The sequence below is a fragment of the Phasianus colchicus genome, chromosome Z (genome assembly GCF_987193195.1).
Source record: "Phasianus colchicus chromosome Z, bPhaCol1.hap1.1, whole genome shotgun sequence".
In the NCBI taxonomy this organism is placed as follows: domain Eukaryota; kingdom Metazoa; phylum Chordata; class Aves; order Galliformes; family Phasianidae; genus Phasianus; species Phasianus colchicus.
In genome coordinates, this window is record NC_143476.1 from 59965658 (window position 1) to 59991096 (window position 25439).

Below are 25439 nucleotides of genomic sequence, written 5' to 3' on the forward strand. Positions count from 1 at the left end.
CATTGTTAAGTTTCAACTTGATACATCTACAATGAATTTTAAATCAAAATTATCCAATCCAAAATATTTTATTTTAAGAACTATCATCACATGCTTTTCTGTCAAGTAATTCTTTTTTCAGTGGTAAATAGGAAATGCACAAATAGATGTCTGGCTTCTCAAGATGACCTATTGTGGCTCACAGCCATCTGTATTTACAGTTACAGATCGCCCACAAGCATTAGCTTTAAAAAAAAAGTTTTTTTTTTTTCTTTTCCAGTCTCCATCTATGCAGTCTCTGAATCTACCTCTAGATATGTGTTTACACACTTTCACTGTAGTGTGTAAGCAATTTAGCAGTTTTCTGAGGTAGTGCTTCAAATCCACTGTTGCATTGTTGGTAGTTGAAAAGAATACTATAGTATTTTTTGTTGTCAGTAGTAAGGGAGCATTTGTTTCCTGGCCCGAATCCTTCCTGGTCTAGCAGTGGTTTCCTATTCAGATGACCAGTGCGTATTCAATAACCAGTCAAAATATAAATAAAGAAAGAAAACCTGTGAATTTCCCAAACACATGGGGGTATTGGAAATATCTTAGATTGCCATTTGGAAACTCTCACTTCTGCCATATTACCTGACTTCGGACTGTCAGAAAATTGTCTATCTGACAAACGCTGGGGCCAGAAATAGCCCCAACATTTATTTTACAGCCCAATAATATTTCTTCGAGACTGCATGTGTATTTGTGAAGGCAATCAGTGCAAAAGATTTAAATCCCAAAGTTTTCCATAAATATAATTGTTGAAGAGCAGAATTAAAATTGAAGTAGGGCTAGGCAGTTTTTATAAGACATTATTAAAGATCATACTTGTATTTCAAATAACAAAAAGTAAAGCACAGCTGTTCTTACTACTTCACTATCTTGGGGACAATAAAATCCTCTTATGTATATCTGTGTTCAGAAAATGTACAATGCCTGCCTGCATCTAACGAAGGTAAAATGACTCAGGGGAAGTTCTGTAGTCATTGCAAAGATGAAGAAATCTCTGCGTATCCTTGCATAATAGAAGTGAAGTCAGCTTGCAGTTTCTGAAGCAGTCTTGGTATTATTCTGCACTCCTTTTCATGGCACAACTATTTGTACTGCCAGAAAACTAAGAATGCGAATTGCTGCTGTAATGGAAGCCATGGAATTTGGTGCCAAGGAGTCCAAATGAAATATAACTGTGCAACAAATGTTTGAAAGGGAGATGGGAGGCAGATAGATGAGCTGTATTTTCCTTCAGTCCCCATACCAGCGTGTAGCAAATCCTATCTATAGTGGTGAGAAGGCAAAAGGAACTGACATACAACAGGCATACTTTGCTTCAGACATAATTCTGTGTCAGATGCTATTTTGTCAGACTGCCCCTATGCTGCCATCTGTCACATGGTAACAACATGTAATGGAATACTGTTGGGAAAGTTCAATCTCTACTGTGATGCCACTAACATTTGCCACTGATGCTGTGAGCCAGCAGAATAAAATAGGAGACATTACTTTTGGAGGAGTCCTTGTCCTTCTTAACTGATAAATTAAATAGAAACATTTTAGAGAAATTGATGATCTCAATCTTGTGAGCTCAGAACTTAATAACAGGTGGCTTGAATTAACTAATTACCAATACAGCTAAAGTTTAGGACTAACTCTTGAAATAGTTGTTGAGACCTACAGTATCTTAAGATGTTAATAACTACAGTTCACGCTAATAGTATTAGAAGAACTAAACAACTCACTTTATTTCTATCAAACAATACTCCTTCCGTTGGCTAATACAGAATTTTGGAGCCAGAAGTCACAGTCAAGCTTCAAAGGCTCTCTCTAACAATATACTCTCAGGTCATTTGGCACACATGCCACATGCCATGGTGCCATGATGTACTGAACTGGGTTAATGTTTGTTCTGGATACCCTCTCCAAGCAATAGGAAGAAAAGAAGGTTATCACTAGTAGTCAACATGGATTCACCAAGAGGAAATCATGCTTGACCAACCTAGTAGCCTTCTATGGTATCATCACCAGCTGGGTAGGTGAAGGGAGTGTGGTGGATGTTGTTTATTTTGACTTCATCAAGGCTAAAGTCTACCACAACATCTGTATTGTGAAGCTTAGAAAGTGTGGGATAGATAAATGGACAGTGAGGTGAATTGCGAACTGGCTGACTGGCAGAGATCAGAGGGTTGTGATCAGCAGTGCAGAATCTGGTTAGAAGCCTGTAACCTGGATGTCCCCTAGGTCCAGCCTTGTTCAAAATTTTCGTCAATGAGCTGGATGAAGGGATGAAGATCAACCTCAGCAAATTTGCTGATGATATGAAACTGGGAGAAGTGGCTGACACACCAGAAGGCTGTGCTGCTTTTCAACAAGATCTGGACAGACTGGAGAGTTGGACAAGGAAGAACCTGATGAGGTTTAACAAGAGCAAGTGTAGAGTCTTGCACCTGGGGAGGAATAACCGCATGCATCAGTATAGATTAGGGGACAACATGCTGCAGAGGAGCTCTGCGGAGAAGGACCTGGGGGTTTTGGTAGACAGCAGGTTGGCCATAAGCCAGCAGTACGCTCTTATGGCCAAGAAGGTCAATGGGATCCTGAGGTGCATTAAAAGTTGTATGGCCAGCAGGTCAAGAGAGGTGATCCTCCCCCTCTACTCTGCCCTGGTGAGGCCACAGTTAGAATACTGTGTCCAGTTCTGGGCTTGCCAGTTCAGAAACCTCTTAGAAGGAGTCCAGCGGAGGGCCGAAAAGATGATGAAAGGCCTGGAGTATGCTCTGCATGAGGAAAGACTGAGTAACTCAAGTCCGTACAGCCTGGGGAAAAGAAGACAGAATGAATCTGATAAATGTTTATAAATAACCAAAGGGAGGCGGGAGGCAAATGGATGAGGCCAGGCTCTTCTCAGTGGTATGTAGTGATAAGACAAGGAGTAATGGCCTAAAACTGGAACATAGGAAGTTCTATAAAAACATGCAGAAGAACTTCTTTACAATAAGGGTGACGGAGCACTGGAACTGGTTGCCCAGTGAGATTAAGGAGACTCCTTCTACGGAGATATTCAAGATCCCTTCTGGACACCTACTAGTGTGAATTACTGTACGGTACCTGCTTTACCAGGGGGGCTAGACTCAATGGTCTTTTGGGGGCCCTTCCAACCCTGCAATTCTGTGACTCTGGGATTCTATAGTGTCCCTAAATAAGACACATCTCAGCCTTTGTTCAGCTACATATCTGCCTGGAATTGAGTCAGAGGCTGGAAAACACAAGCAGTCCCTACACAATCAGCAGCAAAACCTTTTCACTGAACAAGAGGTTGTGATAGAGTTTCTGAGAGAAAGAGGAGTTTCTGAATATGTTAGCCTACGTGGCCAGAGGATGGAAGCACACACATCTGTTTTGGAGGCCCTCAATTTGCTTAAATACTTGCAGCTCTGATATGGATAATGTATCAAGAGCTAAAAGAAGTTAAAACACAAGTGAATAAATAATTGAACAACAAAGAAAACAAAGTTATGTATTTTCTGCAGTGTGAAAGGAAATTCTTTTAAGCACAAATTACCCAACTATAAATTGCTGTTCTGCTGTTAAGTTATACAATCTGAACTTGTGGAAAGAAGAACATGTTTGTGTATACATGACATTTTGGGTTTGCTTGGAGGAATCTTTTTGGTGGGTGAAGAAAGAGGTTGCCTTCAGGCATACTTATTGCCTGGTGATTTGGACACATTACAACCATCTGTTCAGATGTTTCAATCCAGAACACGTTGTTTTGAGAGCAATGGGAGAACAACAAAATGAATAGAGAAAATTCATTTCTGGCGAACATAACTTTGAAAAACTTTTTTTGTTAAGAAAATTTCTCTGAGGTGGAGTTGGACTTTTTGCCTTTTCTGGAAAAAATAATAGATGATATGAAGAAAAGACATACAAACAAGATTAAGCTCAGTAAGTTTACCATTTCAGTGTTGTCATTAGATGTAACTACTAAAGAATTTATGGGAAAAACTTCTCAATTTTTTGAAGCTATAAAAATACCACTGGACAAAACACAGTTTAAATCATTAATAGCTCCAGAGATTAAAAAGGCAAAAATGAACCAATTAAAAATTAGCTTCATTAAATTGCAGCAGTGCACAAACATATTTAAAAGTTTATTTAACAAAATATTTTGCAAGAGGTGATCCAAGTATACCATACAAACATCAGGCATCACACTACTTGAACTGGGAAGGGAGAATACATTAATAAATTTTATTTTCTAAATAAATAATATGACTTAGTCCGGCTTTTCATATCATAACAAAAGTGAAGAGTTGATTAGAACACTTTCAGAGGTCTTTTCCGTGCTTACTTCTAAACTGGGATACTTCCAATGAAAATAAGTAAATAAGTGGGGTAAAAGTTAAACAAGAACAAGCATGGAGATAAGACTGGGAGAAAGAGAGATAAAATATCTTGCTGAAATAGCAAAAAACAAAAACAAAAACAAAAAAACCCCAAATCAAAACAAAAAAAAAACCCCAAAAACTTCCCTAATTGTAAATGAGAGGAGAGAGGCATATGAAACTACTTGTTTCTTTTTTTTTTCTTTTGGATTCTCAAAAATATAGGGATACACAAAATAATGCTATAGTTTCTAAGTTAAGAATGCACCTGTGGAAGTGTTGCAGGAAACTAGCGTGCAAAGAGTGTTTGTGTAACATTGATAAGAGCATTAGAGGCTGCCTGAAAGCTAGGTGCACTGATTGCATTACGCTTTCACTGAGAACAGCTTATACAACCTGCTTCATATTCACAGAAACAAAGTATGATAACTGAGGTAAACCACTGGACTTTATCCAAAGTGCATTACTGTTCTTGTGCTGGCTTTGGAAAAGAAGCAGGACTTCCCTAAATAGAGAAAACTTTATTTTGGAGATTGTTCAAGGCTGTGTTTGGGCTAAAATATCTGGTATCTACCTGACCAACCCTCTTCTAATCCTGGGCATTTTAACTAGCAGTTCCATTTACCTTCTCACCACTATGGATAGGATTTGCAATCTGCTAGTATGACGAGTGAAGAGAAATACAGCTATCAGATTGAAGAAAATGGTGGCTTTACTTTGACATTAATATGGATATCACTTTAAATTACTGAAAAATGTGAGTGATTGAAACAATTGTGGATCTTTGAAAGTGCCCGATGGAAGATGAAATTCTAAGTATTTAAACATAAAAAAAACCCACAAAGCCATCATACTGATATATCCACCAAAGAAATAATGCTAAGATTCTTAACTTCCAGAAGTTCTTAGCAAGTCTAACAAAAAGGACTGAGATGAGGCAGCTTACTGGGGGCAGAAAACATTTACTCTCACGTACAGCATCCCTGTACTTCAAGCTTTGTTTGATGACTCTGTGTAGTCTCTGTAGTACCTGAATGCTCCATGACCTTCCTGACAAAAGTGTCTTGGAGAGGCTATCTTTGACATCTTTTAGAGAAAGTAGATGCTGCTTTGGTTGGTTCAGATCTTTATGCGGTTCAGTTGGGGCTTGATACCAAAAAGAATGTTCTGAGGACACTGGTTTTCCTGGTAATTTGGACTATTGCACTAACAAGGTAGGCTACTCAGTTTCTTGCTAAGCTGTCCTTTTGGCTGGCTGTGGGAAATACAGCACTGAGACTGAGATCAAGGTAAAATCTGAGACTTCTTGCTCCAGGACTGGCTGGAAGCAGCCTGGTGTGTGCATGTTCACATTTGCCTATAAGTGGGGGGGCAATACAGAAGAAAATAATCTGATTATCAGTACTAGAGTTCTCATACAACTATGTGTACACATCAATACTCTGTCATATGTTCTAACTCTAAGTAGGTCACTAATGTTGTTATAGTGATCTCTGAAATACCATTTGCAAACCACCGACTAGTTCAGCAAATATTTTTGCAGCATATTTGTAAGACTAAACTCATGCAGTTTGTATGGTTGAGAATGTTCATTGCTTTAATTGCTAGTTCATAAAATAATACTTCCAGAACTAGGTGGGATTTAGTTTCTGTCTTGCTTACTTGCCATAACTCCATCAGGCAACTGCTAATTCCTTCATGAATAATATCTACAATTCTTCTATTTAGGAGAGTTTGAGACCATCTAATCCTACTGGAAATTAGGTGTGGGAGAACTAAGGCAACTTCCTAAACTTGTTTTATGGCAGTCCTGTTCTTAAGCAGAGTACTCAAGAAAACTAGACCAGTATCAAGTGCTTACACTGAAATTGCTTCACTAATCTATCTTCACTATCTGTCCATGAGAGGTAGAATAGGACATTTAATCCTTTTGGATCTCTGTATTTGATTACAGAAGCTTAAAAAATCATTTCCCCCCCCCTCATTGTTCAGTGAATTCTTATAATCAGGCAAATTTCCAGTGCTATGCTGCAGAAGGAAATACAAATAGAGCTATCCAGTACGTAAGTAGCATTAGCACAGCAGCATGCAGACTCTGGATCTGAAGATGATGGAACATGTACATAGGCTTCTGTTGGCTGAGAATTCTATATCACTGTGCCAGGGGGAGAGCAATGCTGTCTCAAGGGCTCACCTTTTCTGCCATATCTCAATTAAATCCTTTCAACAAGTCTACTGGAATTTTACCTGAAAGATTAACAATCAGTTCATGATCTTCCTAATTCTTGCTGCAAAATACCTGCATTCAAATGGGTAGAAACACTAGCTGCCTGGGAACTGCAGCTTCTCATCTCAGGGGATTAAGACCTATTAATAAGACCTGTTAATTCTTGTCTATACAGCTCAGAAGTTCAGAAATGTTTTTTGGTGGTTTGTTGTTGTTTTGCCTTTCACAAATGAAAAGATACAAAAAAATGAATTTTCAAGGTTTTTCTTCAGTGGTTAGATTTCAAATGTCAAGAAGAAGCGTAATAAAACTGATTAAAGCCAATCTGGGGGCTCTGAGATACCCTTCTGACTATTACTTCAATGACTCCAATGGGAGTATGCCCAGTGGCAGCCGGTCAAAGCCCAAGCAAAACTCAATAATGCCTCTTTCACATATTCAGACTTCAGTAGTATTCTTCATGCCTCAGGCACCTGTGTTGGGAATAATATGATCTAGCTATCTCTACCATGATCATTTAGCATATGCATTTGTTCTGACCAGAGGAAGACCACTAGCAGATACAGCCTTAACTTGTCCAAAATAATATAAATGAGCTGGGGATATAAAGGACATGTTGGGGACGGAAGAATACGATAATATAACTAAAGCCTATCAAGAGCTAATCATGATAAAGTTGTGTTGACTTAAGCCTTGACCTTCAACATTAACTGAACCTCTAACTCCAGTGTAGACATGTCTCCTACACGTAGAATAACTACTTATAACTACATACTTCGTACGTTAAGGTGGTTTCTCCAACATAGCTTTCTAAGCGATGGTGCTATAGCCCTTGCTGTTTTGTGTGAGAAGGTAAGAGACCAGTCCAAGTTTCTATTTATTGTAGCTGGAATTGGCAGTGTATAACTGACTACGTGAGCACAGTGTATGCAAGTGGTTCTTGCCTTCAAGGACCAAGCTCCCAGCACTTAGAGATCTTATGCATTAACTACCTTACTCATACACTCTGTAGCACTTAATATTCTGTTATACAGTAATAGTAGTTAATAGCTGCTTTTTACAAAGCAGAAGTCTTCTCCAAACAAAAGACATCTTGAATGTACAGCTGGAGAATAGAATCAGAGTCACGTCTTTAACAGAAGCTGATAACCTGTGTAATTGAGGTGAATGGTGTAGAACCATGGTGTAATGGTAACATGAATTTTAGGTGGAGCTGTGTGGGCAGTGTTAACAAGCTCTGAATCAAACAGAAGACATGTGTGGGCCTGTCTGCTGCATCTGCACCATAAACACTTCTGGTGTGTTTCAGATCAGTCCTGGAGAGGTGTGTAACAACCCTGGAGCATCTTCCAGTAAGTCGTCAGTGAAGAAATTCAGACCGGTGCAATCGGAACATAAGAGAACAGTGTGTCAGTAACACCTCACTTGTGAAGAGTGCTTGTCTTGCAGAATAGAGGAATGCACTCATGTGAGGCCTCTCTTCCCTCTTTACCTACCCAGGCTGGGTAAAAATAGAAGAGCAGATACAGCAGAACTGTATCTAAGTAAGACTAATAGGGACATTTGCTAGTCTACACTGAAAGCTTATACTGCAGTGTCATTATACTGAGCAAACTTGCTTATGCCTTGACTGTAATCTTCAGTCTGGCAAAAAGCTTTCCCTCCTGTTGAGCTGAATCTGCTCAGTTCCCCTTCTTAATCTCTCTCTGATTCTAATCGAAGTTGGTATATAAAAACTTTACTTTAGGGGCTGTAACAAAGATGTAACTTAAAGGAAACTGAAACAGGGGGCACTTTATCATCTGTTTTATTAGTAGAACTTGTCAGCTGGCAGAAAAGGTGATAGCAAAAGCAGACAGATTTTCAGAGAGGAAGATTACAACACTGTGAACTACCCCCCTTGCTTTTAAGATGAGGCAGAGGGAAGGGAGCAGTGCTTCTCTTAGAAAACAAAGTGTTTTGCAAACAACTTTTCAAGAACAAGCCCCCCGTGGAGATGAAGCAGCTCTCTGCAGTCACAACACTGAAGGCCTGCAGCGTAAGTTTCCATAGGATCTCAAATGGTGGAGCAGACAGACAGCAGACTCCCTCGGCAGTCTGCATGAGGAAAACATACTGCCTGCACAGCACGCTTACTAAGCTGTCTAAAGAAGTCTTCTCAGATGAAGTCCAAAGCAAGCAAAGAAGTACGGGCCCCACTTTCTTTTCCGTGCAGCAAGCGGCTGGATACCATGACAAATTCACATTTGTGATGCACGGCACAGATGGTAGTGATGCCATGGTGCTGGGCACCGATGCAGATAATGGCATCCCATCAGGGATGGTGACGGACGGGCTCCACGCAGCATCTCCAGTGCCCAGGATGCGCAGCGGGTTGCTGGGATCGTGTGGTGCGGGTGGAAGGCAGTGCGCCCATGTGCCAGCCACGTGCGGCTGCGTAGGGCAGCACGGCAGACGACGTCCCCACGAAGCGGGCCTCGGGATGGGCTTCTATGGAGCTGAAGCGTTGTCCTGACAGACCTCCTCGTCGCGAGGCAGAGCGGGAAGCGCGTTTCCCTGAGATGGAAACCTGACGGATGCTCTCGCCGTGAAGCGGCGGGCAGAAGTCAGCGCTCACCGAGGCAGCCGCCCTCGGCGCCCGGGGAGCAGCGCCGAGAGGGCTCGCTGGCGGGGCCGGCGGCAACCGCAGCGCGACGAGGCTTCGTCTGAGGTTCGCTGCAAAACCCCATCGGAGCGCGCGGCGGCGAGGCTCGCCGTCCCCGGGCCCCGCCGCCAGGGGCGCGCTGCCCCCCCGCTCCCTGGGGCAGAGCCGGGCAGCGCCTCGCGGCCGCAGGACCGGGCTCGTTGCCCGGGGCGGGGCCTGCGATGCAAACGAGGGGGCGCGGACACCGGAGTTGTGTGGCGGTCGGGGAGGAGGAAGCGAGCGCGGCTCCGCGCGGCTCCTCGGGGAACCGGGCGGCCGGGACAGACGGCGGGCGGCGGCGGCGGGGCCGGACCGGGCGGAGCGGGGGCGGCCGGGAAGAGCGGGAGGCGGGGACTCGGCGGCGGGGAGCGGGACGGGGCGCGGCGGCCGCGTTCATCCCGGAGCGGCGGGCGGCAGAGCGGGAACATGGCGAGCGTCGGAAACGGCACGGAGGAGAGCGGCGGCGGGGAGGAGGTAACGGCGGGCAGCGCTCGGGCCCTGGCGGCGCGTCGGCGGGGGCAGCGCAGGCCGGGCCTGCCCGCCCGCACCCCGCTCGCCCCGCGCCGCGGCCGCCGCGTCCCGCAGCCGGCCCGGCCCGGCCGCCGTCGGGGAGAGGGCGAGCCGGGAGTTGAGGAAAGTTGAGGCGCGGGCGGCCCCTCGCTCTCCCGCGCAGCGAGCGGCCGCCGCCCCGCGTGCCGTGCCGTCCCTTCCCTTCCCTTTTTTTTCTTTTTTTCCCCCCTTCCCTTTTTAACTCAGCTCCGAGTCAGCGCCCGGCTCCGCGCGGCATCGCCTGCCCGGCGGCGGCGAGAGGCGGGCGGGCCGGCAGGTGCCCGGGCTCCGCCGCCGGGAGCGGCCGTCCCGGAAGATGCGGTGCGTGCCCTGTAGGCCCCGCGTGGGTGGGGGCGGTCAGGGGAGCCACGCGGGACAGCGCGGCGCAGGTGTGGGCTGCAGCCCGCTGCGCCTGGCAGGCGCCCTTCTGCTGTCGCCCAGCGCAAGGTACAAGCGGAACGCCTCGCGGCTTAACGGCTGCCCGAACGTTTCCTTTTGGGTGCCCTCTCAGCCGGACGGATGCAGTGGCTGCGTTGTGCAGCTGTCAGCGGTGTGGCTGCGTGTCACCCGGCGAGTGCGGGCTGCTCCTGAAGGAGCGGCTCCCAGGGGGAAGGAGGGCGCGCGTTGCGGTGCTGCCCCGGCTTCTGGCTGCGTGCGCTTAAAGCACTGCTTTACGTGTTGCTTGTGCTCAACAACTCTTTCAAAAAGGGTTTGTGAGGCACAGCTCCTGCCGAACTTAGCTGTAGAAAATTTATGAATCGCATAACAGATTTTATGCCGTCTTTTTCTTTTTTTTTTTTTTTTTCCTTTCTGTTTTTAAAGGCCATGCTAGGGTGAATTTCTAAATTGGACATGTGCCAGTGTCCCGTTGCTGAGGTAGGGCATGCACCTGTATAACAGAGCATCTGAGAAGTGCGTGAAGGTGTAGGACTGGGTTGCTGTATAGTTCTGTACGATGCTGGTGTTATGTGTTTGGCAGCTGTGGAGTTGTTCTTGGATGAGACAGTAGAAAACCAGCTTCTTCCTTTCCTCAGTCAGAAGGTGTGGATACACCAGCGCCAGCACCTCAGGGCATGCTGTGAAAGTTGGTACTCCTTAAGTCTATAGTGTGGAGGCATAATGCAGAATGCCTTTATCTCATTGTGTGTTGGAGTGAATCATTGCAAAATCGTAGGGCGCTGAGTACAGGCTGTGATTTCTGCAAGGCTAAGGTTCCTTTCCAGTATAAGGAGTGAGTAAGTACCAGTGGGAACAAGTTATTAATCAACTGCTGCTGCTATCAGTAAGCAAGTTGTTGGAATTCACAGTTGGTAGAACAGATAGCTAGCTATTTAGCTCTAGCCCAACTGTCCTGCATAAACACTGTGTATTGTTTGAATATTGTTCAACAAGTTTGCTGCCAAGTATCAGTACTCTTTCTCTTAGAGGAAAAAAGGACATCCTTACCAAAGCAATTTAAAAACATAAAAGCACCTAGAAAAGGCTTTATTTAAGGAATAGTATGCAGAAAGCACACAAACTTTTTCCAGATGAGCTCTGAAGAGCTCACGTTCTCTGTAGAGACTTGTGCGTGATCTGCTGGTGTCTGAGAGAGTTGTGAATGGACCAGAATAGGTAATGGAGTAAGCACTTGAAGGTTTTCCTGGTAGAATCTGAAAGTTCAAAGAGGAAGGGCAGGTGCTGGCTTTATTGTGGAGATAGTCATTTCTTCTGTAACAAAACTTGTCCATACCACTGGCATCTTATGTGTACTGGTTCACCAGCCTTTACTGTTAAGCTTGATGTTCTGCAGTTCAGATATGAGCTAGTTGTTTTTATGCACCTTTGTGGTGTTTTTTTTTTTTTAATTAGGTGTTTAAATTTGTGTTTTAATGGGGAATGTTAGCGCTAGTTATGTTCTTGAAAGCAGTGTGCTTCTAAGTAATGTTTACATACAACATGGAAGATATGAGTTGTTTATTTTTTAACTTAGTGCCGTATGCATATGGATCTTAAATAGGATTTTTCCTCTGTGCAGGAACTTGGAAATACTTGTTCATCCCTGAAGTTTTGAAAAAAGATGTGCTTGAATTTGTTTCTTGCCTACAGGGATCCTAACTAGGTCTCAACTAAGAAGACTGCTCTAAAGTCCAGACTTATAGTGCAATTTAGCTATTTGCTACTGCAGTCCACGATGATATAAACTGTGGTTTTCCTTATGCTTCCTTGTAGCTCAAGGAAGTGCCAGACTCATATTTATATTCAGTTCTTTTTGCTGATTTATGCCTCGTCCTTCAGCTCTGGCTTTCCACTGTGCATTAGAAGGAAGTACTATGAAGCGTATGCCTTTGTTTAATTCCCCAGACTATGCAAGCCTAGTAGTTTGGGTGTTGGTTGCCAACTGGAAGACATAAGCCCAAGAGGCTGTATGAATGTGATAGCATTGTGAGTATGCTCATCTGGTGAAAACAAATGGTTGTCAGACTCAGGATTTTCCTATGTGATGATTTCAGGGTGCTAAAGTGTGTGTAATGTTCTTCTACCAACATTTATTTTCCTGGCTGCTGTGTTACCACGGTGAAAGTGTCCACCGATGTTGTGTCTAGTTGTGAACCCAGAACATATGTTGTATGCACTTCAAGAGCTATTACCATTGAATTCCTGTTCTAAAAGTATTCGTATTGGTATTCTTCCGGAACAGGTTGCAAATCTAGGACAGATATGCTTAGGGGCAAAATAATATTCCTGGCCACAGCGGTCTTCAAGCAAAACTTTAAGCCTTCCCCTTCTCCCCCCCTCTACTGTCTAAAGATTACTTAAAATAGTGGGCCAGATCTGCTTCCCATTAAGTTCACTCTGTGCTGCCCTGGTTTTTCAAAGTCTTAAAGCCAGCTTAATTGGTTACTTGGGGATTCCCTATCCATTAAGAAAAAACAAACCAACAAACCTATCCTTGGCCTTTGTGCCTGTGAGGGTTGTGGCCAGACAAAAAGGATCATGCTCAAGAGGTATCTGTGTGCTACGGGAAAGTCGTTTGGCCCCAGCCAGCTAGGCTAAGGATTATGGAGGGATCTGAAAGTGATTGTGCCCTTGCTGTGGTTAACTCTAAGGCCTGTATTAGGGACAGGTTGATCAATTCAGCTAATAAGTGCCTAACCTCAGCACTAGCCTAACCTGTTAGAGAAAATTTGTGTAATGAAGATCTGATGATGCATGCTGTACTCTCTTGAATTGCTCAAGCTGGAGCAATGCTATGCAGGCTGGCTTTACAAGCCTGGGCAGTTTATCTTCTGAACTCAGTTCAGCATGAAACAAGTGTCTTCAGAACTGGCATTCTTTAATCTAGGAGGTGTTCAGTATTCCTTAATACTCTGTTTAAGTACTCAGAGCTTTTTATTCACAGCTGCTGCAACTATGGCACTTGTAATCAAACTTGTAGAGTCCTTGTTTTCACCAGTAACCTAATATAGTAATGTGCTTCATATTAAAGAATCCTGCAGTGCTGTGCATTCTCTTGCTGATGTTTACTCTGAGAACTTTTTGCTGCTTTGGTTGGTAATTCTAACCTGGAAAAAGAATGCCAAGAGGGAGAAATGAGTGTAGCTGCCCTCCTCCTCTTCCTCCCAGGGACTCTGGGGAGCTGGAGCAAGCTGATGTGGCACTTTTTCTTCTCTTGAAATGGAAAGTTTTGTCAGATGGGGCTAAGAAGATGTAGTGAGGGCATTTCCTTTCCTGAAGGATGGTTTCTGTCAAAGAGATGAACCATACAAATAGGTTAAGCTTAAAAAGTAGATCTTGCTGATTTGAAGACTTGCAGTGTGGACTTCTTTTTTCAGCATAGTCTAAGGTTTGTCATTTGGCGTGTGCTCAGCTGTTTCTCCTGTTCCTCTTTTGGCCTCTCCTACTTCCGTAGCACATCACCATCTGAGCTGAGGGGCACGCTTTTTTTTCTAGCAGCGCAGATAAGAAAAGAACCAAGGGAAAGCCAAGTAAGTGTAATAGTTTCTTCTTTAATAAATAAAATTAGGCTTCTCTTTCCAAAGATTCTTTATTTTAAATAAAATATGCCATGACCTTGAGAGGAGGCTATTTTACCTGTGGATGTACTTGTCAAGAGACATTATTTTTTTCTTGTAATAATTTAATAGTTTAATAGTACACTCAAAATGCGTACTTCAATTTTCAGTCACCTACTACTGGTACTGTTCTGACATGGCAAATAATTTTTGTTTATATTTTTCTGTGTTCTTATTGGCTTCCTGAAGCTTGCCTTGCTCTTTGAGCCCCTTTAACTGTGAACAAACCTGAAGTGTGACTTAAGTCTTCGTTAGTTTCCTGGAGCGACAGAGGAAGCACATATAATGTGTTCCAGTTAAAACGTTCTGACTTAATACTCACTTTGGTTCTTTTTTCAGAGAGAGGCATATGAGAAAAAGTGTGGTTATAGTGGTTAATGGTTTACATCAGTAAAGCCTGGTTTATAGCTCACTGCATGTGTGCACACTGCTTCTACAAGTAATAAGGTCTGCTGGGGGAGCAGACATGGCTTAGTGTGGGGTTTCAAAATAACTATGTTACTCAGTAAGCTGGAGATCTCTTCAGTGGCAACACTGGGGAAAATATTACAGGCTACCATGAGGGAAGCTCAGGATGCCTCTTACAGAGGCAAAGCTGAACTTTTGTGGAAGATAGGTACCTGTGAGACTGTTTTCAATCTGTTACAATTTGCCTCTACTTTGGTCTGATTTTTTTTTTTTATAGGGAAATACTTGCCATATCTATAGAGATGGAAAAAAAAGCTGAACAAAAAGTGATAGTTATTTCTGAGCACTTGCTCTTTTTTTTTTTTTTTTGTATATTGAACTATTACTATATCACTGTGGAAAATGGCATCTGAGATTTATTTTTTTTTTTAAGGAAGCATTTACTTTACTTTGAGCAATGGAGTTATATACCTTATAGGTATGGCTGTTTTGGTAACTGTAGCTAAGATTCTCCATCCACTACATTAGAAAGTTCTACTTCATACAGTAACTTAGAAAGGGAAAATACAAGATTGCTTCTTGTTGTTGAATAAATGTGTGAGAATTATGGTTTTGTGGAAACACATTTGATTCTGCCAATATCTACTTGTAATAGCTTCTACTTTCACTACTTATGTGGCATGAGGACAGCAGACTGACATCAGGAACACAGCCTGGCAATTGGTGGGCAATGATGTTCACACTCACTGTTACTTCTGGATTAATAGGAAGAGCATTATACTTAAGGGAGACGAAATATTGAAGCACTGATCTCTTTCTGATAAGCAAACGATATCAGACAAGATTTGAGACTACTTTTAGAGATGAGCCTGTGCTGCCGTTGACGCATGTTAAGACTGTAGCTTACATCTGTCCAGGAGTCTTGCGCCGTGGGTGATGAGGTGCCTGCTTAGACAGACCTGTCTGAAACAGGTGAGAAGTCTGTGTTAAGTGCTAAAAATTTCTTCTGCTTTTCTAAGCCCTCTCAGATTCAAAAACACTTCAGCTAAGTTAGCAATAAGTAAGTGTCACAGAGCTGTGGACTTATTCACAGATACCACGTACTAACAGCAAGATCTTAATATCGAAGAAATAAAGACTTACCCGCTGCCTTTTTCTGAAGTCAGGGAAGTGATGTTGTTACTGCATGCACATCAAGATAATCTGATACCTCCAACCTTAGTTGCAGTGATCTTTTGTCATGATGTGGTGAGTGTATCGTGTTTTTATTCCACTTCTCTCATGTATTCATTGTGCAGTAGAATAATAAATAAAACTTTATGAGCTAGCGTTTGAGTATGTAGCACTGCTTTGGTCTCTTTCCAGGATATGGAATCATGCACATTCTTGCCTTCAAGAAATTTTTTAAGGATGTTCAGGAAAACAGAATGTTTTTGTAGAAACCTAATTCTGAAGGCAGTCACTTTTTGTCTTTGTGCTGTACTGTAGGCAGTCACTTTTTGGCATGTACTGTGCTGTAGGTTCTGAGAAGCGTTTAAGAGGTGACGAGTAACACCTGTCTGTAACCAGTAACAGGTTGCAAGTAGAGAGAAATAGCCTTACTCGTTCCATGCTGGGGGAATTTTGGTTATAAAGGTAATGACCTACTGGTGTTTTTCACCAAGAACTGATAGGCTAGGAAAAAAAAAACAACATTGATCTAGATTGTTTGTCTTATGACAGTTGTTTACCAATCTAGTGGGAGAGCCAGCTAAACGAAATGTTTTCGTGGTGTGTTGGTGTTTTTTCCCTTTGTATCCTGTGCTGCCAAGTTTTTAAGCTTCCAGCTTTCATTCAGTTTCCTTTAATTAATGTGAAAAAATAATGTCAAAAATGTGAATGCTAATTCACTGTTTAAATGGCTACTCTAAGATTGTGTGGCAAAAGCTGAGTGTGCTGCTAAATATTCTCTAGAGATGTAGAACTACCATTTATGGCTTTGGAAAAGAAGCTTTTTATATGACGCAAACTTGGAAGGGTATTTGGGTTTCTGAAGTTCACCTGGCTAGAAAGTGCTGAGGAAATATGCCATAAATCTCAAGTACTGCATGTTCTCCACAGAAGTTATCTCCTGTTTTAGTTTCGGGAGGCAATATTCTATCATGAAAACTGTTGCAAGTAATGGCTTTGAAGGGAGAAATAGTGTATGATATATATGATATAGCTAAATATATATAGCTAAAAAATATTAGCTATAAATATATGTAGCTAAATATATATATTATATAGCTATATATACAATACAGCTAAACTTAAGTGTATAACTTCGATGAGAATAAAAACTTCAGTATAAGATCCGTTGGTGTAAGCCCAGAATTAAAGAATATCTCAATCTATGCTTTGTACATGCTTTTCATACCAAGAGTCTTCATCTGTACAACTCTGGAAAATCCTGTTAAATGTATCTGCCTATGTACTGTTGCCTGACACTGGTGGAGTAGCTGATTCTGTTAAGTTACATTCTACTGAACTTAAGCAAAATTTCTTTCAAGTCTTAGGAAAGAGATTCGGTAGCAGCTCCGTGTCTGTGTCTTTTAATATAATTTGTATTAAAGAGCTGTATGTGGCTGTACCTCCCTCTATTGAGGTATCTCTTATTTATCATCAGTCTTTAGAGTCTAAAGACGACTCAGGTGACTGGAAGATAGCTGATGTTATTCCAGTTTTCAAGAAAGGGAAGAAAGAAGATTTGGTAGCTTGTCAGTCTCTCTTCAGTGCCTTATAAAATTATGGAGCAGGTTGTTTTGGGAATTACTGAAAAGAACTAGAAATGCTATGCAGTCATTTGTCAATACCGCCATGGGTTCCTGAAGGGAAGATCATGCATTACAACTTGATATAGGGTTTTTGGTTTTTTTTTTCTATGATAAGGTTACCCACCTTCTGGATAAAGGGTAGGTAATGAATGAAGAGATTTTGTATTTTAGCATTTTTGCTAGTGTTTCTCACAGTACCTGTCGTGGTACTTTTCAGAACAAAATGCCCAGCTTAAAGCTGGAAAGTTTGCAGTGCATTTAGTCAGAGTGTCAGGTTCAAATAGCTGTGGTAAATGGGATGATGTTAGACTCCACCAGTCACTAGTGGTGTTGAGTTTCTGTTTGCATTTGGTTTGAATTTGAGTGCATTTCTCTTTATTTTTTTTTATCTGTGGACTGGACACAAGAGTTAAATGTATAAGAATGAAGCTCGCAGATAATACTGATGTAGGAGCCATGAACACCTTTAGGGATAGTGAGGTGTTAGAGAGATCTTTGTTAGATTGGAGTGCTCGGCAGTCACCAACTGCATGAAATTGAGCAAGAACAAATGCTGGATCTTGCACCTGGGACTATGCAATCCTGGATGAACTTACTGGTTAGGAGACAAATGGCTGGAATGCAGACTTACACAGAGGGATCCAGGGAGTTTTGGTCGATAGTAAGGTCAGTACGATTCAGCAATGTGCCTGGGTGACCAAAATGTCCAACCTTATTCTGAAGTGTATTAAGTGCAGTATAGCTAGCTGGTTGAAATAAGTGGCTGTCCCATTGTGCTCAGCAATGGTGCAGCCTCCCTTCTAGTAGTGTGTGCAGTTTTGTGTTCCTCGCTACAAGGAAGATATAAAAAAAAAAATGTGTAGAATGTGTTAAAGGAATTATTAAAAACAGAAAAATGTGTGGAATGTGTAGAAAGGAATGCAACAAAAATGGTGAAAGAGCCTGACTTGTGAGAAGTAACTGAGGATTCTTGTGTTGTTTTTTTGTTTTTTTTTCTGCTTGGAAGAGAGAGAGTGTAGCGAAGTCATCGCTCACCAGCTGTATTATGGTGAGGACTGGAGAGGGATGTGCTGATCTCTCTGGTGATAGGATGTGAAGGAATGTCATAATGTTGCGTTGGGGAAGTTCACATTGGTTGTTAAGAAATTCTTCACTAAGGTGATCAAACAGGGAAACAAGCTCCCTCTGGAAATGATCACAGCCCCCAGCCTGTTTGTGTTCAAGAAGCATTTGGATAATGTCACTAGATAGATCTAACTCTTAGGTTACCCTTTGGGAGTCAGGAATTAGACTTGATGACCCTCATGGGTTTCTTCCAGCACAGGGTATTCTGTGATTCCGAACAGAACTATTTTTATGGTAGATTGAGTCATGGTGATTACATCAGGAAGTATTAGTTGGGTATCTAAATTTCAGAGTAAACATACTTCTCAGTGAGTCAGCACCAAATGAGTGTTAAAGTCCAAATAAAAAAAAGATTGTGGTAGGCTGTCGTGAAGTCCATTTCACTGTTTTGGTGGAATTTTTATCTTCCTCTTGTTCAGTAACATGGGAAAGTATGCAAGATGTTACTGGAGAGACTCTAGAACTCTGCATATGCGTCCATGGTGCCTCATGGAATCAGCTGTTTAGCTTGCAAGCCTTTCATCAAAGATAACTGCACTGACACAAATAAAGGAATTACTAAAAACAGAAAAACATACAGGGACAAGGTTGAGGAAGTGAGAAGGGTGTGTTCTCTTTTCCCCTGAGTAGTGAAGAGTTGCAAGCATGGCATGTAGATTGTGATCAGTTTTAGCTAGTTTCCGGGGTAAAAAAAAGAAAACGAACAAAAAGCAAACAAGCAAATAAAAAAAAGCCCAACTAAAACCAGCCCCCTTGGCCAAGAGGGTATGTGCAATTACCTTCAATTCCTGTCAGTGCGTACATGTATCCTTCTAATGAACTCCCCGCTTCCCTGGAAGAGCTAGTATTGTTAACATGCTTGCTTATCTTTTTTAAGCCTAGGTCACTTTGCTGTTGGTGGGTGGTTTTGTTTGTGGAAGTACTTTGCTGTTACAAGGACAGGTAGAGTGTAAAAAGGAGAAGCTGAACTACTACAGCTTTGATTTGATAGCAAATCTGGATACAGAACTTAAATTCTTAGCTGTCTGTGAAGCATGTTTCTCCTGCTCTTGGCTTTAATCATAAATGATTTGGATTGAAGGAGATCTTAAGCATCATCTGCTGTGGGCAGGGACACCTGTCACTAGACCAGATTGCCCAAAGCCCCATCCAGTCTGTTCTTGAACACCTCAAGGGATGAGGCAGTCCACTGCTTCTTTGGGCAACCTGTTCTAATGCATTTGCACCCTCAAAATGAAGAATTTCTTTGTAATCTGTAGTCTGAATTTACCTCCTTTTAGCTTAAAACCGTTACCCTTGTTGTATCACAACTCGCTGATGAATAGTCCATCCCCATCTTTCCTGTAGACTTCCTTTAGGTACAAGAGGGCTGCAATAATTTCTGCCCAAAACTTTCTCTTCTGAGTGAACAAGTACCTATCTCAACCTGTCCTCATAGGAGAGCTGCTCTCTGGTCATCCTTGTGGCTTCCTCTAGAGCTGCACCAAGAGGTCTGCATCTTCCTTATGCTGGGAGTCACAGAGTCAAGGCAGTACTGCAGGTAGTGTCTCACAAGACAGAGTAAAGGGGGAGAATTGCCTCCTCTGACCTGCCAGCTAAGCTTCTTTTGATGCAGCCTCAGATATGGCTGGCTTTCTGAGCTTCCAGTGCACATCATCAGTTCATGTTCAGTTTTCTGTCCACCACTACCACCAAGTCCTTCTCCACAAGGCTGTTCTCAATCTGCTCATTGCCCAGCCATCAGTAATTGAACACAAAATTATAGTTAGCATTGGCTGGTGCTGTAGTGGCAATAAAGTACAAAACATTATGCTACCTACAAAGGTAAAAACTTGAATTTTATTTTGATTTTTTTTTTTTTTTTGTGATCCATGGTATAATTTGGTCACTTTTGGTCATGCAGATGAGTTAACTAAAGTCATGTGAGATTTCAAAAACATTTATAACAGTATCCACAAAGTCATAAAAACTTTCATGTATATGATAACCACATGCTAAAGTGAAAATGAATATGGATATCAGCAATGGGCAGAGATCAGATGTGACATGAATAGTTCACTGCCAGCCTGGAATAGCTAGTTGTCTATCTGCACCTTCCGTAGTTAAAAGAAGTATCCTATGCTTTGTCAAATGGGTCTGGCTTTTATATTCCTGAGTGCTGGAGGAAGAAGTTGTAGAAGTTCAGTGTTTTAGACTGGACTCTGGAATCATGTGGGGGTTTTCTTTTCCATTGCATAAATCATCCCAGTCCAATTCACCAGCCATTTACTGCTGTGTGAACTTGTGAAGGAGCCAATTCATGAACTTTCCTTGAGTAAGTGCTTAATAATACAGAGAAATGCAAAGTAACAACACTGAAGGAGGGAGAATGTATCTGAGCAGTGTCCTAATCACACTGGCATACTGTAAGTGTAACCTTACTCCTAATGTGATCTTAACAATCCTTTGGGCAGAACCATCGATTCCAATAACTGTATATTTTTTCTCTCATTATTACATTCCTTGTAAAACTTCCAAAGGCTTTAAATTGCTTTAAATGACATCAATAAGCTGTATTGTATCTCTGTGTGATGAAGAAAACAGTCTTTGACAAACCTCAGTACATAAATGGATAGTGTGACTTCTCTGTGGGAAAATGCATGCTAAATTCAGTGCATCAGTGTATATTTTTTCTGGGTGCTGTAGCTTTCTTTTAATGCCTGAGGAAATAAGCAAGCTCTGCCTGGGGATCATTTTGGATGAAGAGTTAAAATAGACGGAATTTTGACTTAAGAAGCAAAGTCATAGACATATGTCACACCAGCAAAACTTCAGGGGTGCCTTATTAGATTAACTCTTAATTTATATTAGTGTAATTTGAAAGCACTTATGATATTGGTTGATACAGAGTTATCTTCATAAATTCAGATGAACTGGTGCACTCGGGTACAAACTTCGTGCTTGCCTTTAGGTAGCCTAGAAAGCCTTCAGCTTACTGTTCAGTTGAGTCAAGATCTGATTCTTCTCAGCGTGATTTAATGTGATGCATGTTCTGGTTGTGATACTGTATTTTTGTGTTAGGCTCTTGTTTGTCTGATTCTAGTAGGAACAGAATAGACTTTTCAGAATGTGTGTATAAAATAGCTAATAATTTGTTAGTTTTATACTAGTAAGGAAGTTAAATCTCTTTAAGATGGTCTCTCATCTTTCATTACTCTAATGAAAAAAAAAATTGAATTCCTTCTAGAAGAGATGGAAGGTAGGGTCTCTCTTTCTTGCATCAGGGGAACAGGTTGTGCAATGGATGAAAGTCATTGCTTTAGTCCTGTACAGACATCTTCGACTCTAGATAATGTTGGTTTCTAAACCTTTGCTGCTTTGTTACTGCACTTTGTGCTAATGGAGGATTAGAAAGTATCCACAGAGGCTTGCATATAATGAGAAAAACATCACAGATAGGTTGTTGCAATTACTGTTGTTGCAGCAAGGGCTTCTTTTAAAGGAAATGATCCACTTAAGGATAATCACTTCAGTAAATATTCACTATAAAACAAAACTTTTTGGTGCTTTTTGTGAAGCCACTTTTGCATTCTATACAAATAATTGATCAGCCATGTAATCCAGAAAATACTTAAACGAGGGAGGGTAGGGAGGTTAATACCTAAGATGCTTGTGCTAATTTCTGTTCCATACAACTATTGAAATAAAGACAGACAAAGCTGAAACTGAGTCATCTTTAATACAAAGCGAACAGATGGTTCTTCAGTTTGGATTCATATCTAAGGAGTGTTAGCAGTTCTCAAGTGGTGTCTCTGTAATGATGCTTATTTAGAATTGTTGATTGCATTGTAATTGATAAGCATTCTGGAATGCTATCAGATTGTTCTTCCAGGGGAAATGTATTTGGTAATAAGTGATGTTTTTGTCTAAGTAATCTGTGATAGGTATACAGTGACAGTTATGTAAATAGGATTTTTCTTTGAGGCTTTACAAATTGATAGAATCAGTAAGCGTCTTTATTTTAAATAGTCTATGTTCAGAGCAACACGATTTATTCTTTCTTGCTGTTTGTATTATACCTATTTTTTCTTTACTGGGACGCAGTCTTCACTGTCTACACCTTTTGTATTCCAAGTTAAGGTTAATTTTCAATGTGTAACTGCAGTTTGACATAACACTGTGCCCTTCTCTTTTATACATTCTGAAATGTGTGAGTTTTTCAAAGATTTACTTGTGTTTTGTTGTTTTTTGTCTTCAGCTATGATGAGTAGCCACTTAGGATGTGAGGTAAGGGGAGGGAGACTGGAGTTGAAGTTTTGCTGCTTCCTACTCTGAGACACTCATGCTTAACATGAACTTTATTATGCAAGTAGAAACCTCATCAAAGCTTGGTAACTATTACTTGATAACATGATCGTCAGTGGAGGAAGGCTTGGAAACTTAATAAGTACATTTAAATCTCAACCATGAATACTTATTTAGCGTAGGTTAAAAACAAACAAAAACCCTCAGACGTTAGGAAGCCTTCATTTGCTAAAGGCTTGCATCTAAAGGCCTGGGATAGTATTTCAGAGAGTGACATGTACTACAAGATGCATTTCCAGACATTCAGTAGTTGCTTCCACCACTGTAAGCATATAGCTCTTGCTCTGGTGGGTTTGCGGGAGGGTGATATAATCAGTCTGCTGGGCATCTCAGCAGTATTTCAGCTGTCATTCTCCATACCAGAGAGGCTTTATCCACTTGGCTTGCTTAATTGCAGTGCATGCGCCACATTCATGGATAATCTGTGTGATAGCATCCATGGTCAAGCCCACCCCTTGATTCTGAGCCAATCTATGAGTTGCATTTTTTCCTTGATAGCCTGAGATGTCATGGGCCTACTGAGCTGGGAATAATTCACCCTTACGTTGCCAGTCCAGATCTGTCAGTGCCCCTTCAATCCTAGAAGCCCGATCCATGAGCTGGTTTATCATGATTCTGGCCTGGTTTCGTGACTAGTGGGACAGGGTTACCAATGCCTGGGGAAAGGAAAAGGCAGGGAGATGGGTCTGGGTGCAAAGCAGTCTAAGAGCTAAGGGAGAAAATTAATTTACTAATAGTGGAATGTGAGATAATACAATGTAATTGGAGTTGTAGCTAATAAGTCAAATCGATAAGAGCGTCCAAAAACCAAAGACTTTAATGCTGAAGGTGAGATGGCTGGTGAGTGCAGACTGCAGAGACGAGCAGAAAGAAGGGATTATGGTCTCGTGACTCCCAGTAAGTTTTGTCTTTCCCTCTGAACGGTAAATGGAATGATGAAGTCTTCTGGGAGCTGTAGTTTGTTTTTCTGAGAGCCGGAACAATCAATCTGCAGAACTGCAGCATTAACTTTTTAACTCCCAGTGCACAGTGTGATTTATGATGTGGAATACTGATAACTGTGATGATTTTTGTTATTTTGGTGTTCTTCAGTGGCACAGCTCTTGGGTGTGTGGGCATCTTTGTAATATACTTCCATAGCCATGTTCTCTACCTGGGCATCAATATTTTTCTGCAGTGCAGCTTCTCACAGGTGTTTAATCTCTGTGCTGCCAGTTGTTCTACTTCTGTTGCTGTAACAATGAGGTTTTTGGAAAGCCTCCTTTTATAAAATATGAAATTCTCTGTGGTAGATGAGACACAGGTTATCTTGGAAAAAGCAGTACTGGAAGAGTTTACAAGCTTATAGCCACTGTCATCAAGCATTATACCTTGGGTGTCCAGCCTTTTGGCTTGCCTTAGCTTCACTGAGTGTCTTGGGCTAAATATATGTAATGCCTCCCATTTGTTCTTATGGGAACTGCAACAAATGCAGAGAGCACAATATTTAATAGTGTTGCATAGCTGAGAATTTGTTCTATTTTTCACCATTTCATCACCATTTACTATACATTTTCACCGCTGGTGAACCTGGATGCTGTAGCAGAAGTCTGCACCAGCAGAAGTGATTTGCAGTTGCCACTGCTTAAATGCGCTAGCTGTTGCCTCACTCTGCTTGTATTCACTGTTTGATCTCCATAAATATTCAGCAAGAGTCAACGAAAGTGGATGGGTACAACATTTTCTGCATGGAGGAACTTAGTTCCATACATTTGCTTCATATGCACTTCGTGCCAGATGTCATATTGTCAGACCGCCTGTCTGCTGCCATCTGTCACACAACATCAGCATTTAATGGATTATTGGTGGGAAGGCTTTACCTGTACTTCCATACCACCACCATCCACCTCTGATGTCCCCCTGAAGTATATGTGACATACTTAGTGAATACAGGTACCTAATCTTATTTTTAATATCTTTAGTATTTTTTATTCAAAAAAGAAAGCAGTAAAACCATAAAACTAGTGGGATATGTGACCCTATTTTTGTGAAACAATTGCATCAATCTGTCTTGATAGCAGTGGCTGCAATTTTAGCTGAATTCTCAAGGTGTTCATTAGAGGTTTGTAATGGAATTTTACTCTTCCGGTACTTAATCCTTCAAGCGGTTTCTCATAAATATATGTACTGCCAAAAGCGATGTTGTGAGTAAGGTGTGATTCTGAGCAAGGGATATTTTTCTCTGGGAAAATAAGTTATGAAAGTCTAGTAGAAAGACATGATAAATTTTTTCTTTGAGTTGAATATCTGACTTCAAACTCAGTACATTCCATTTGAAAATTTTTAGTGTATTTATCTTGACTGAAAATAGAAGCACAAATATACAAAAAAAAAAAAGATTTTTTTTCTGCAGTCTATTCTCAAAATTCGTTATCAAAATGGAAAACAAAACTGCATTTTTTTTTTTTATTTTGCAGTTCACAGGACTGTATTTAGCCAAAGTTTCAAAATGCATAAACTTATTTCCCATCGCTTGAGTTAGCACTGCACTGTGCCCTTACTGTATCCTGGTTTTGGCCCAAACAGTGCCCATCGTGCACCGATGTTTGGTGGTTGTGAGAGATGGGTACATGCCCAGGGCTGGGCTGTGCTGCTTGGTGGGGCAGAGCTGCTGCCATGATGGCACAGGGCAGGGGATGGTGCAGAGTGGGTGGGCTGGGCTGAGCTGGGCTGTGTGTAGCTCCTGGGCCATGGGTTGGAAGTGCCTGCTTTACACTGTGATAATAATATAGACCATGCTGTTTCATTAGTGAAAGTAATGGCATTTGTTTCAGCTTCTAAGTAGTGGTGTTGGGAGAAAATGTGTGACTAATT

The 25439-nt window shown here is 41.7% G+C and overlaps 1 protein-coding gene across 5 annotated transcripts in view; it reads left to right on the forward strand.

Annotated features, from left to right (window-relative positions):
• Positions 1-9223: 9223 nt before the first annotated feature.
• The window catches only part of TTC39B (tetratricopeptide repeat domain 39B), a 78690-nt gene continuing 62474 nt past the window's right edge, over positions 9224-25439 (forward strand). The window contains exon 1 of one of the 5 annotated variants that reach the window (XM_090132204.1): positions 9224-9784. Coding sequence is in view for 2 of the 5 variants with exons in the window: in XM_031609965.2 (XP_031465825.2) it covers positions 9737-9784 (48 nt within the window). In the remaining 3 variants the exon portion in view is untranslated. The other 4 variants (XM_031609965.2, XM_090132205.1, XM_090132203.1 and 1 more) reach the window with 4 other exon arrangements.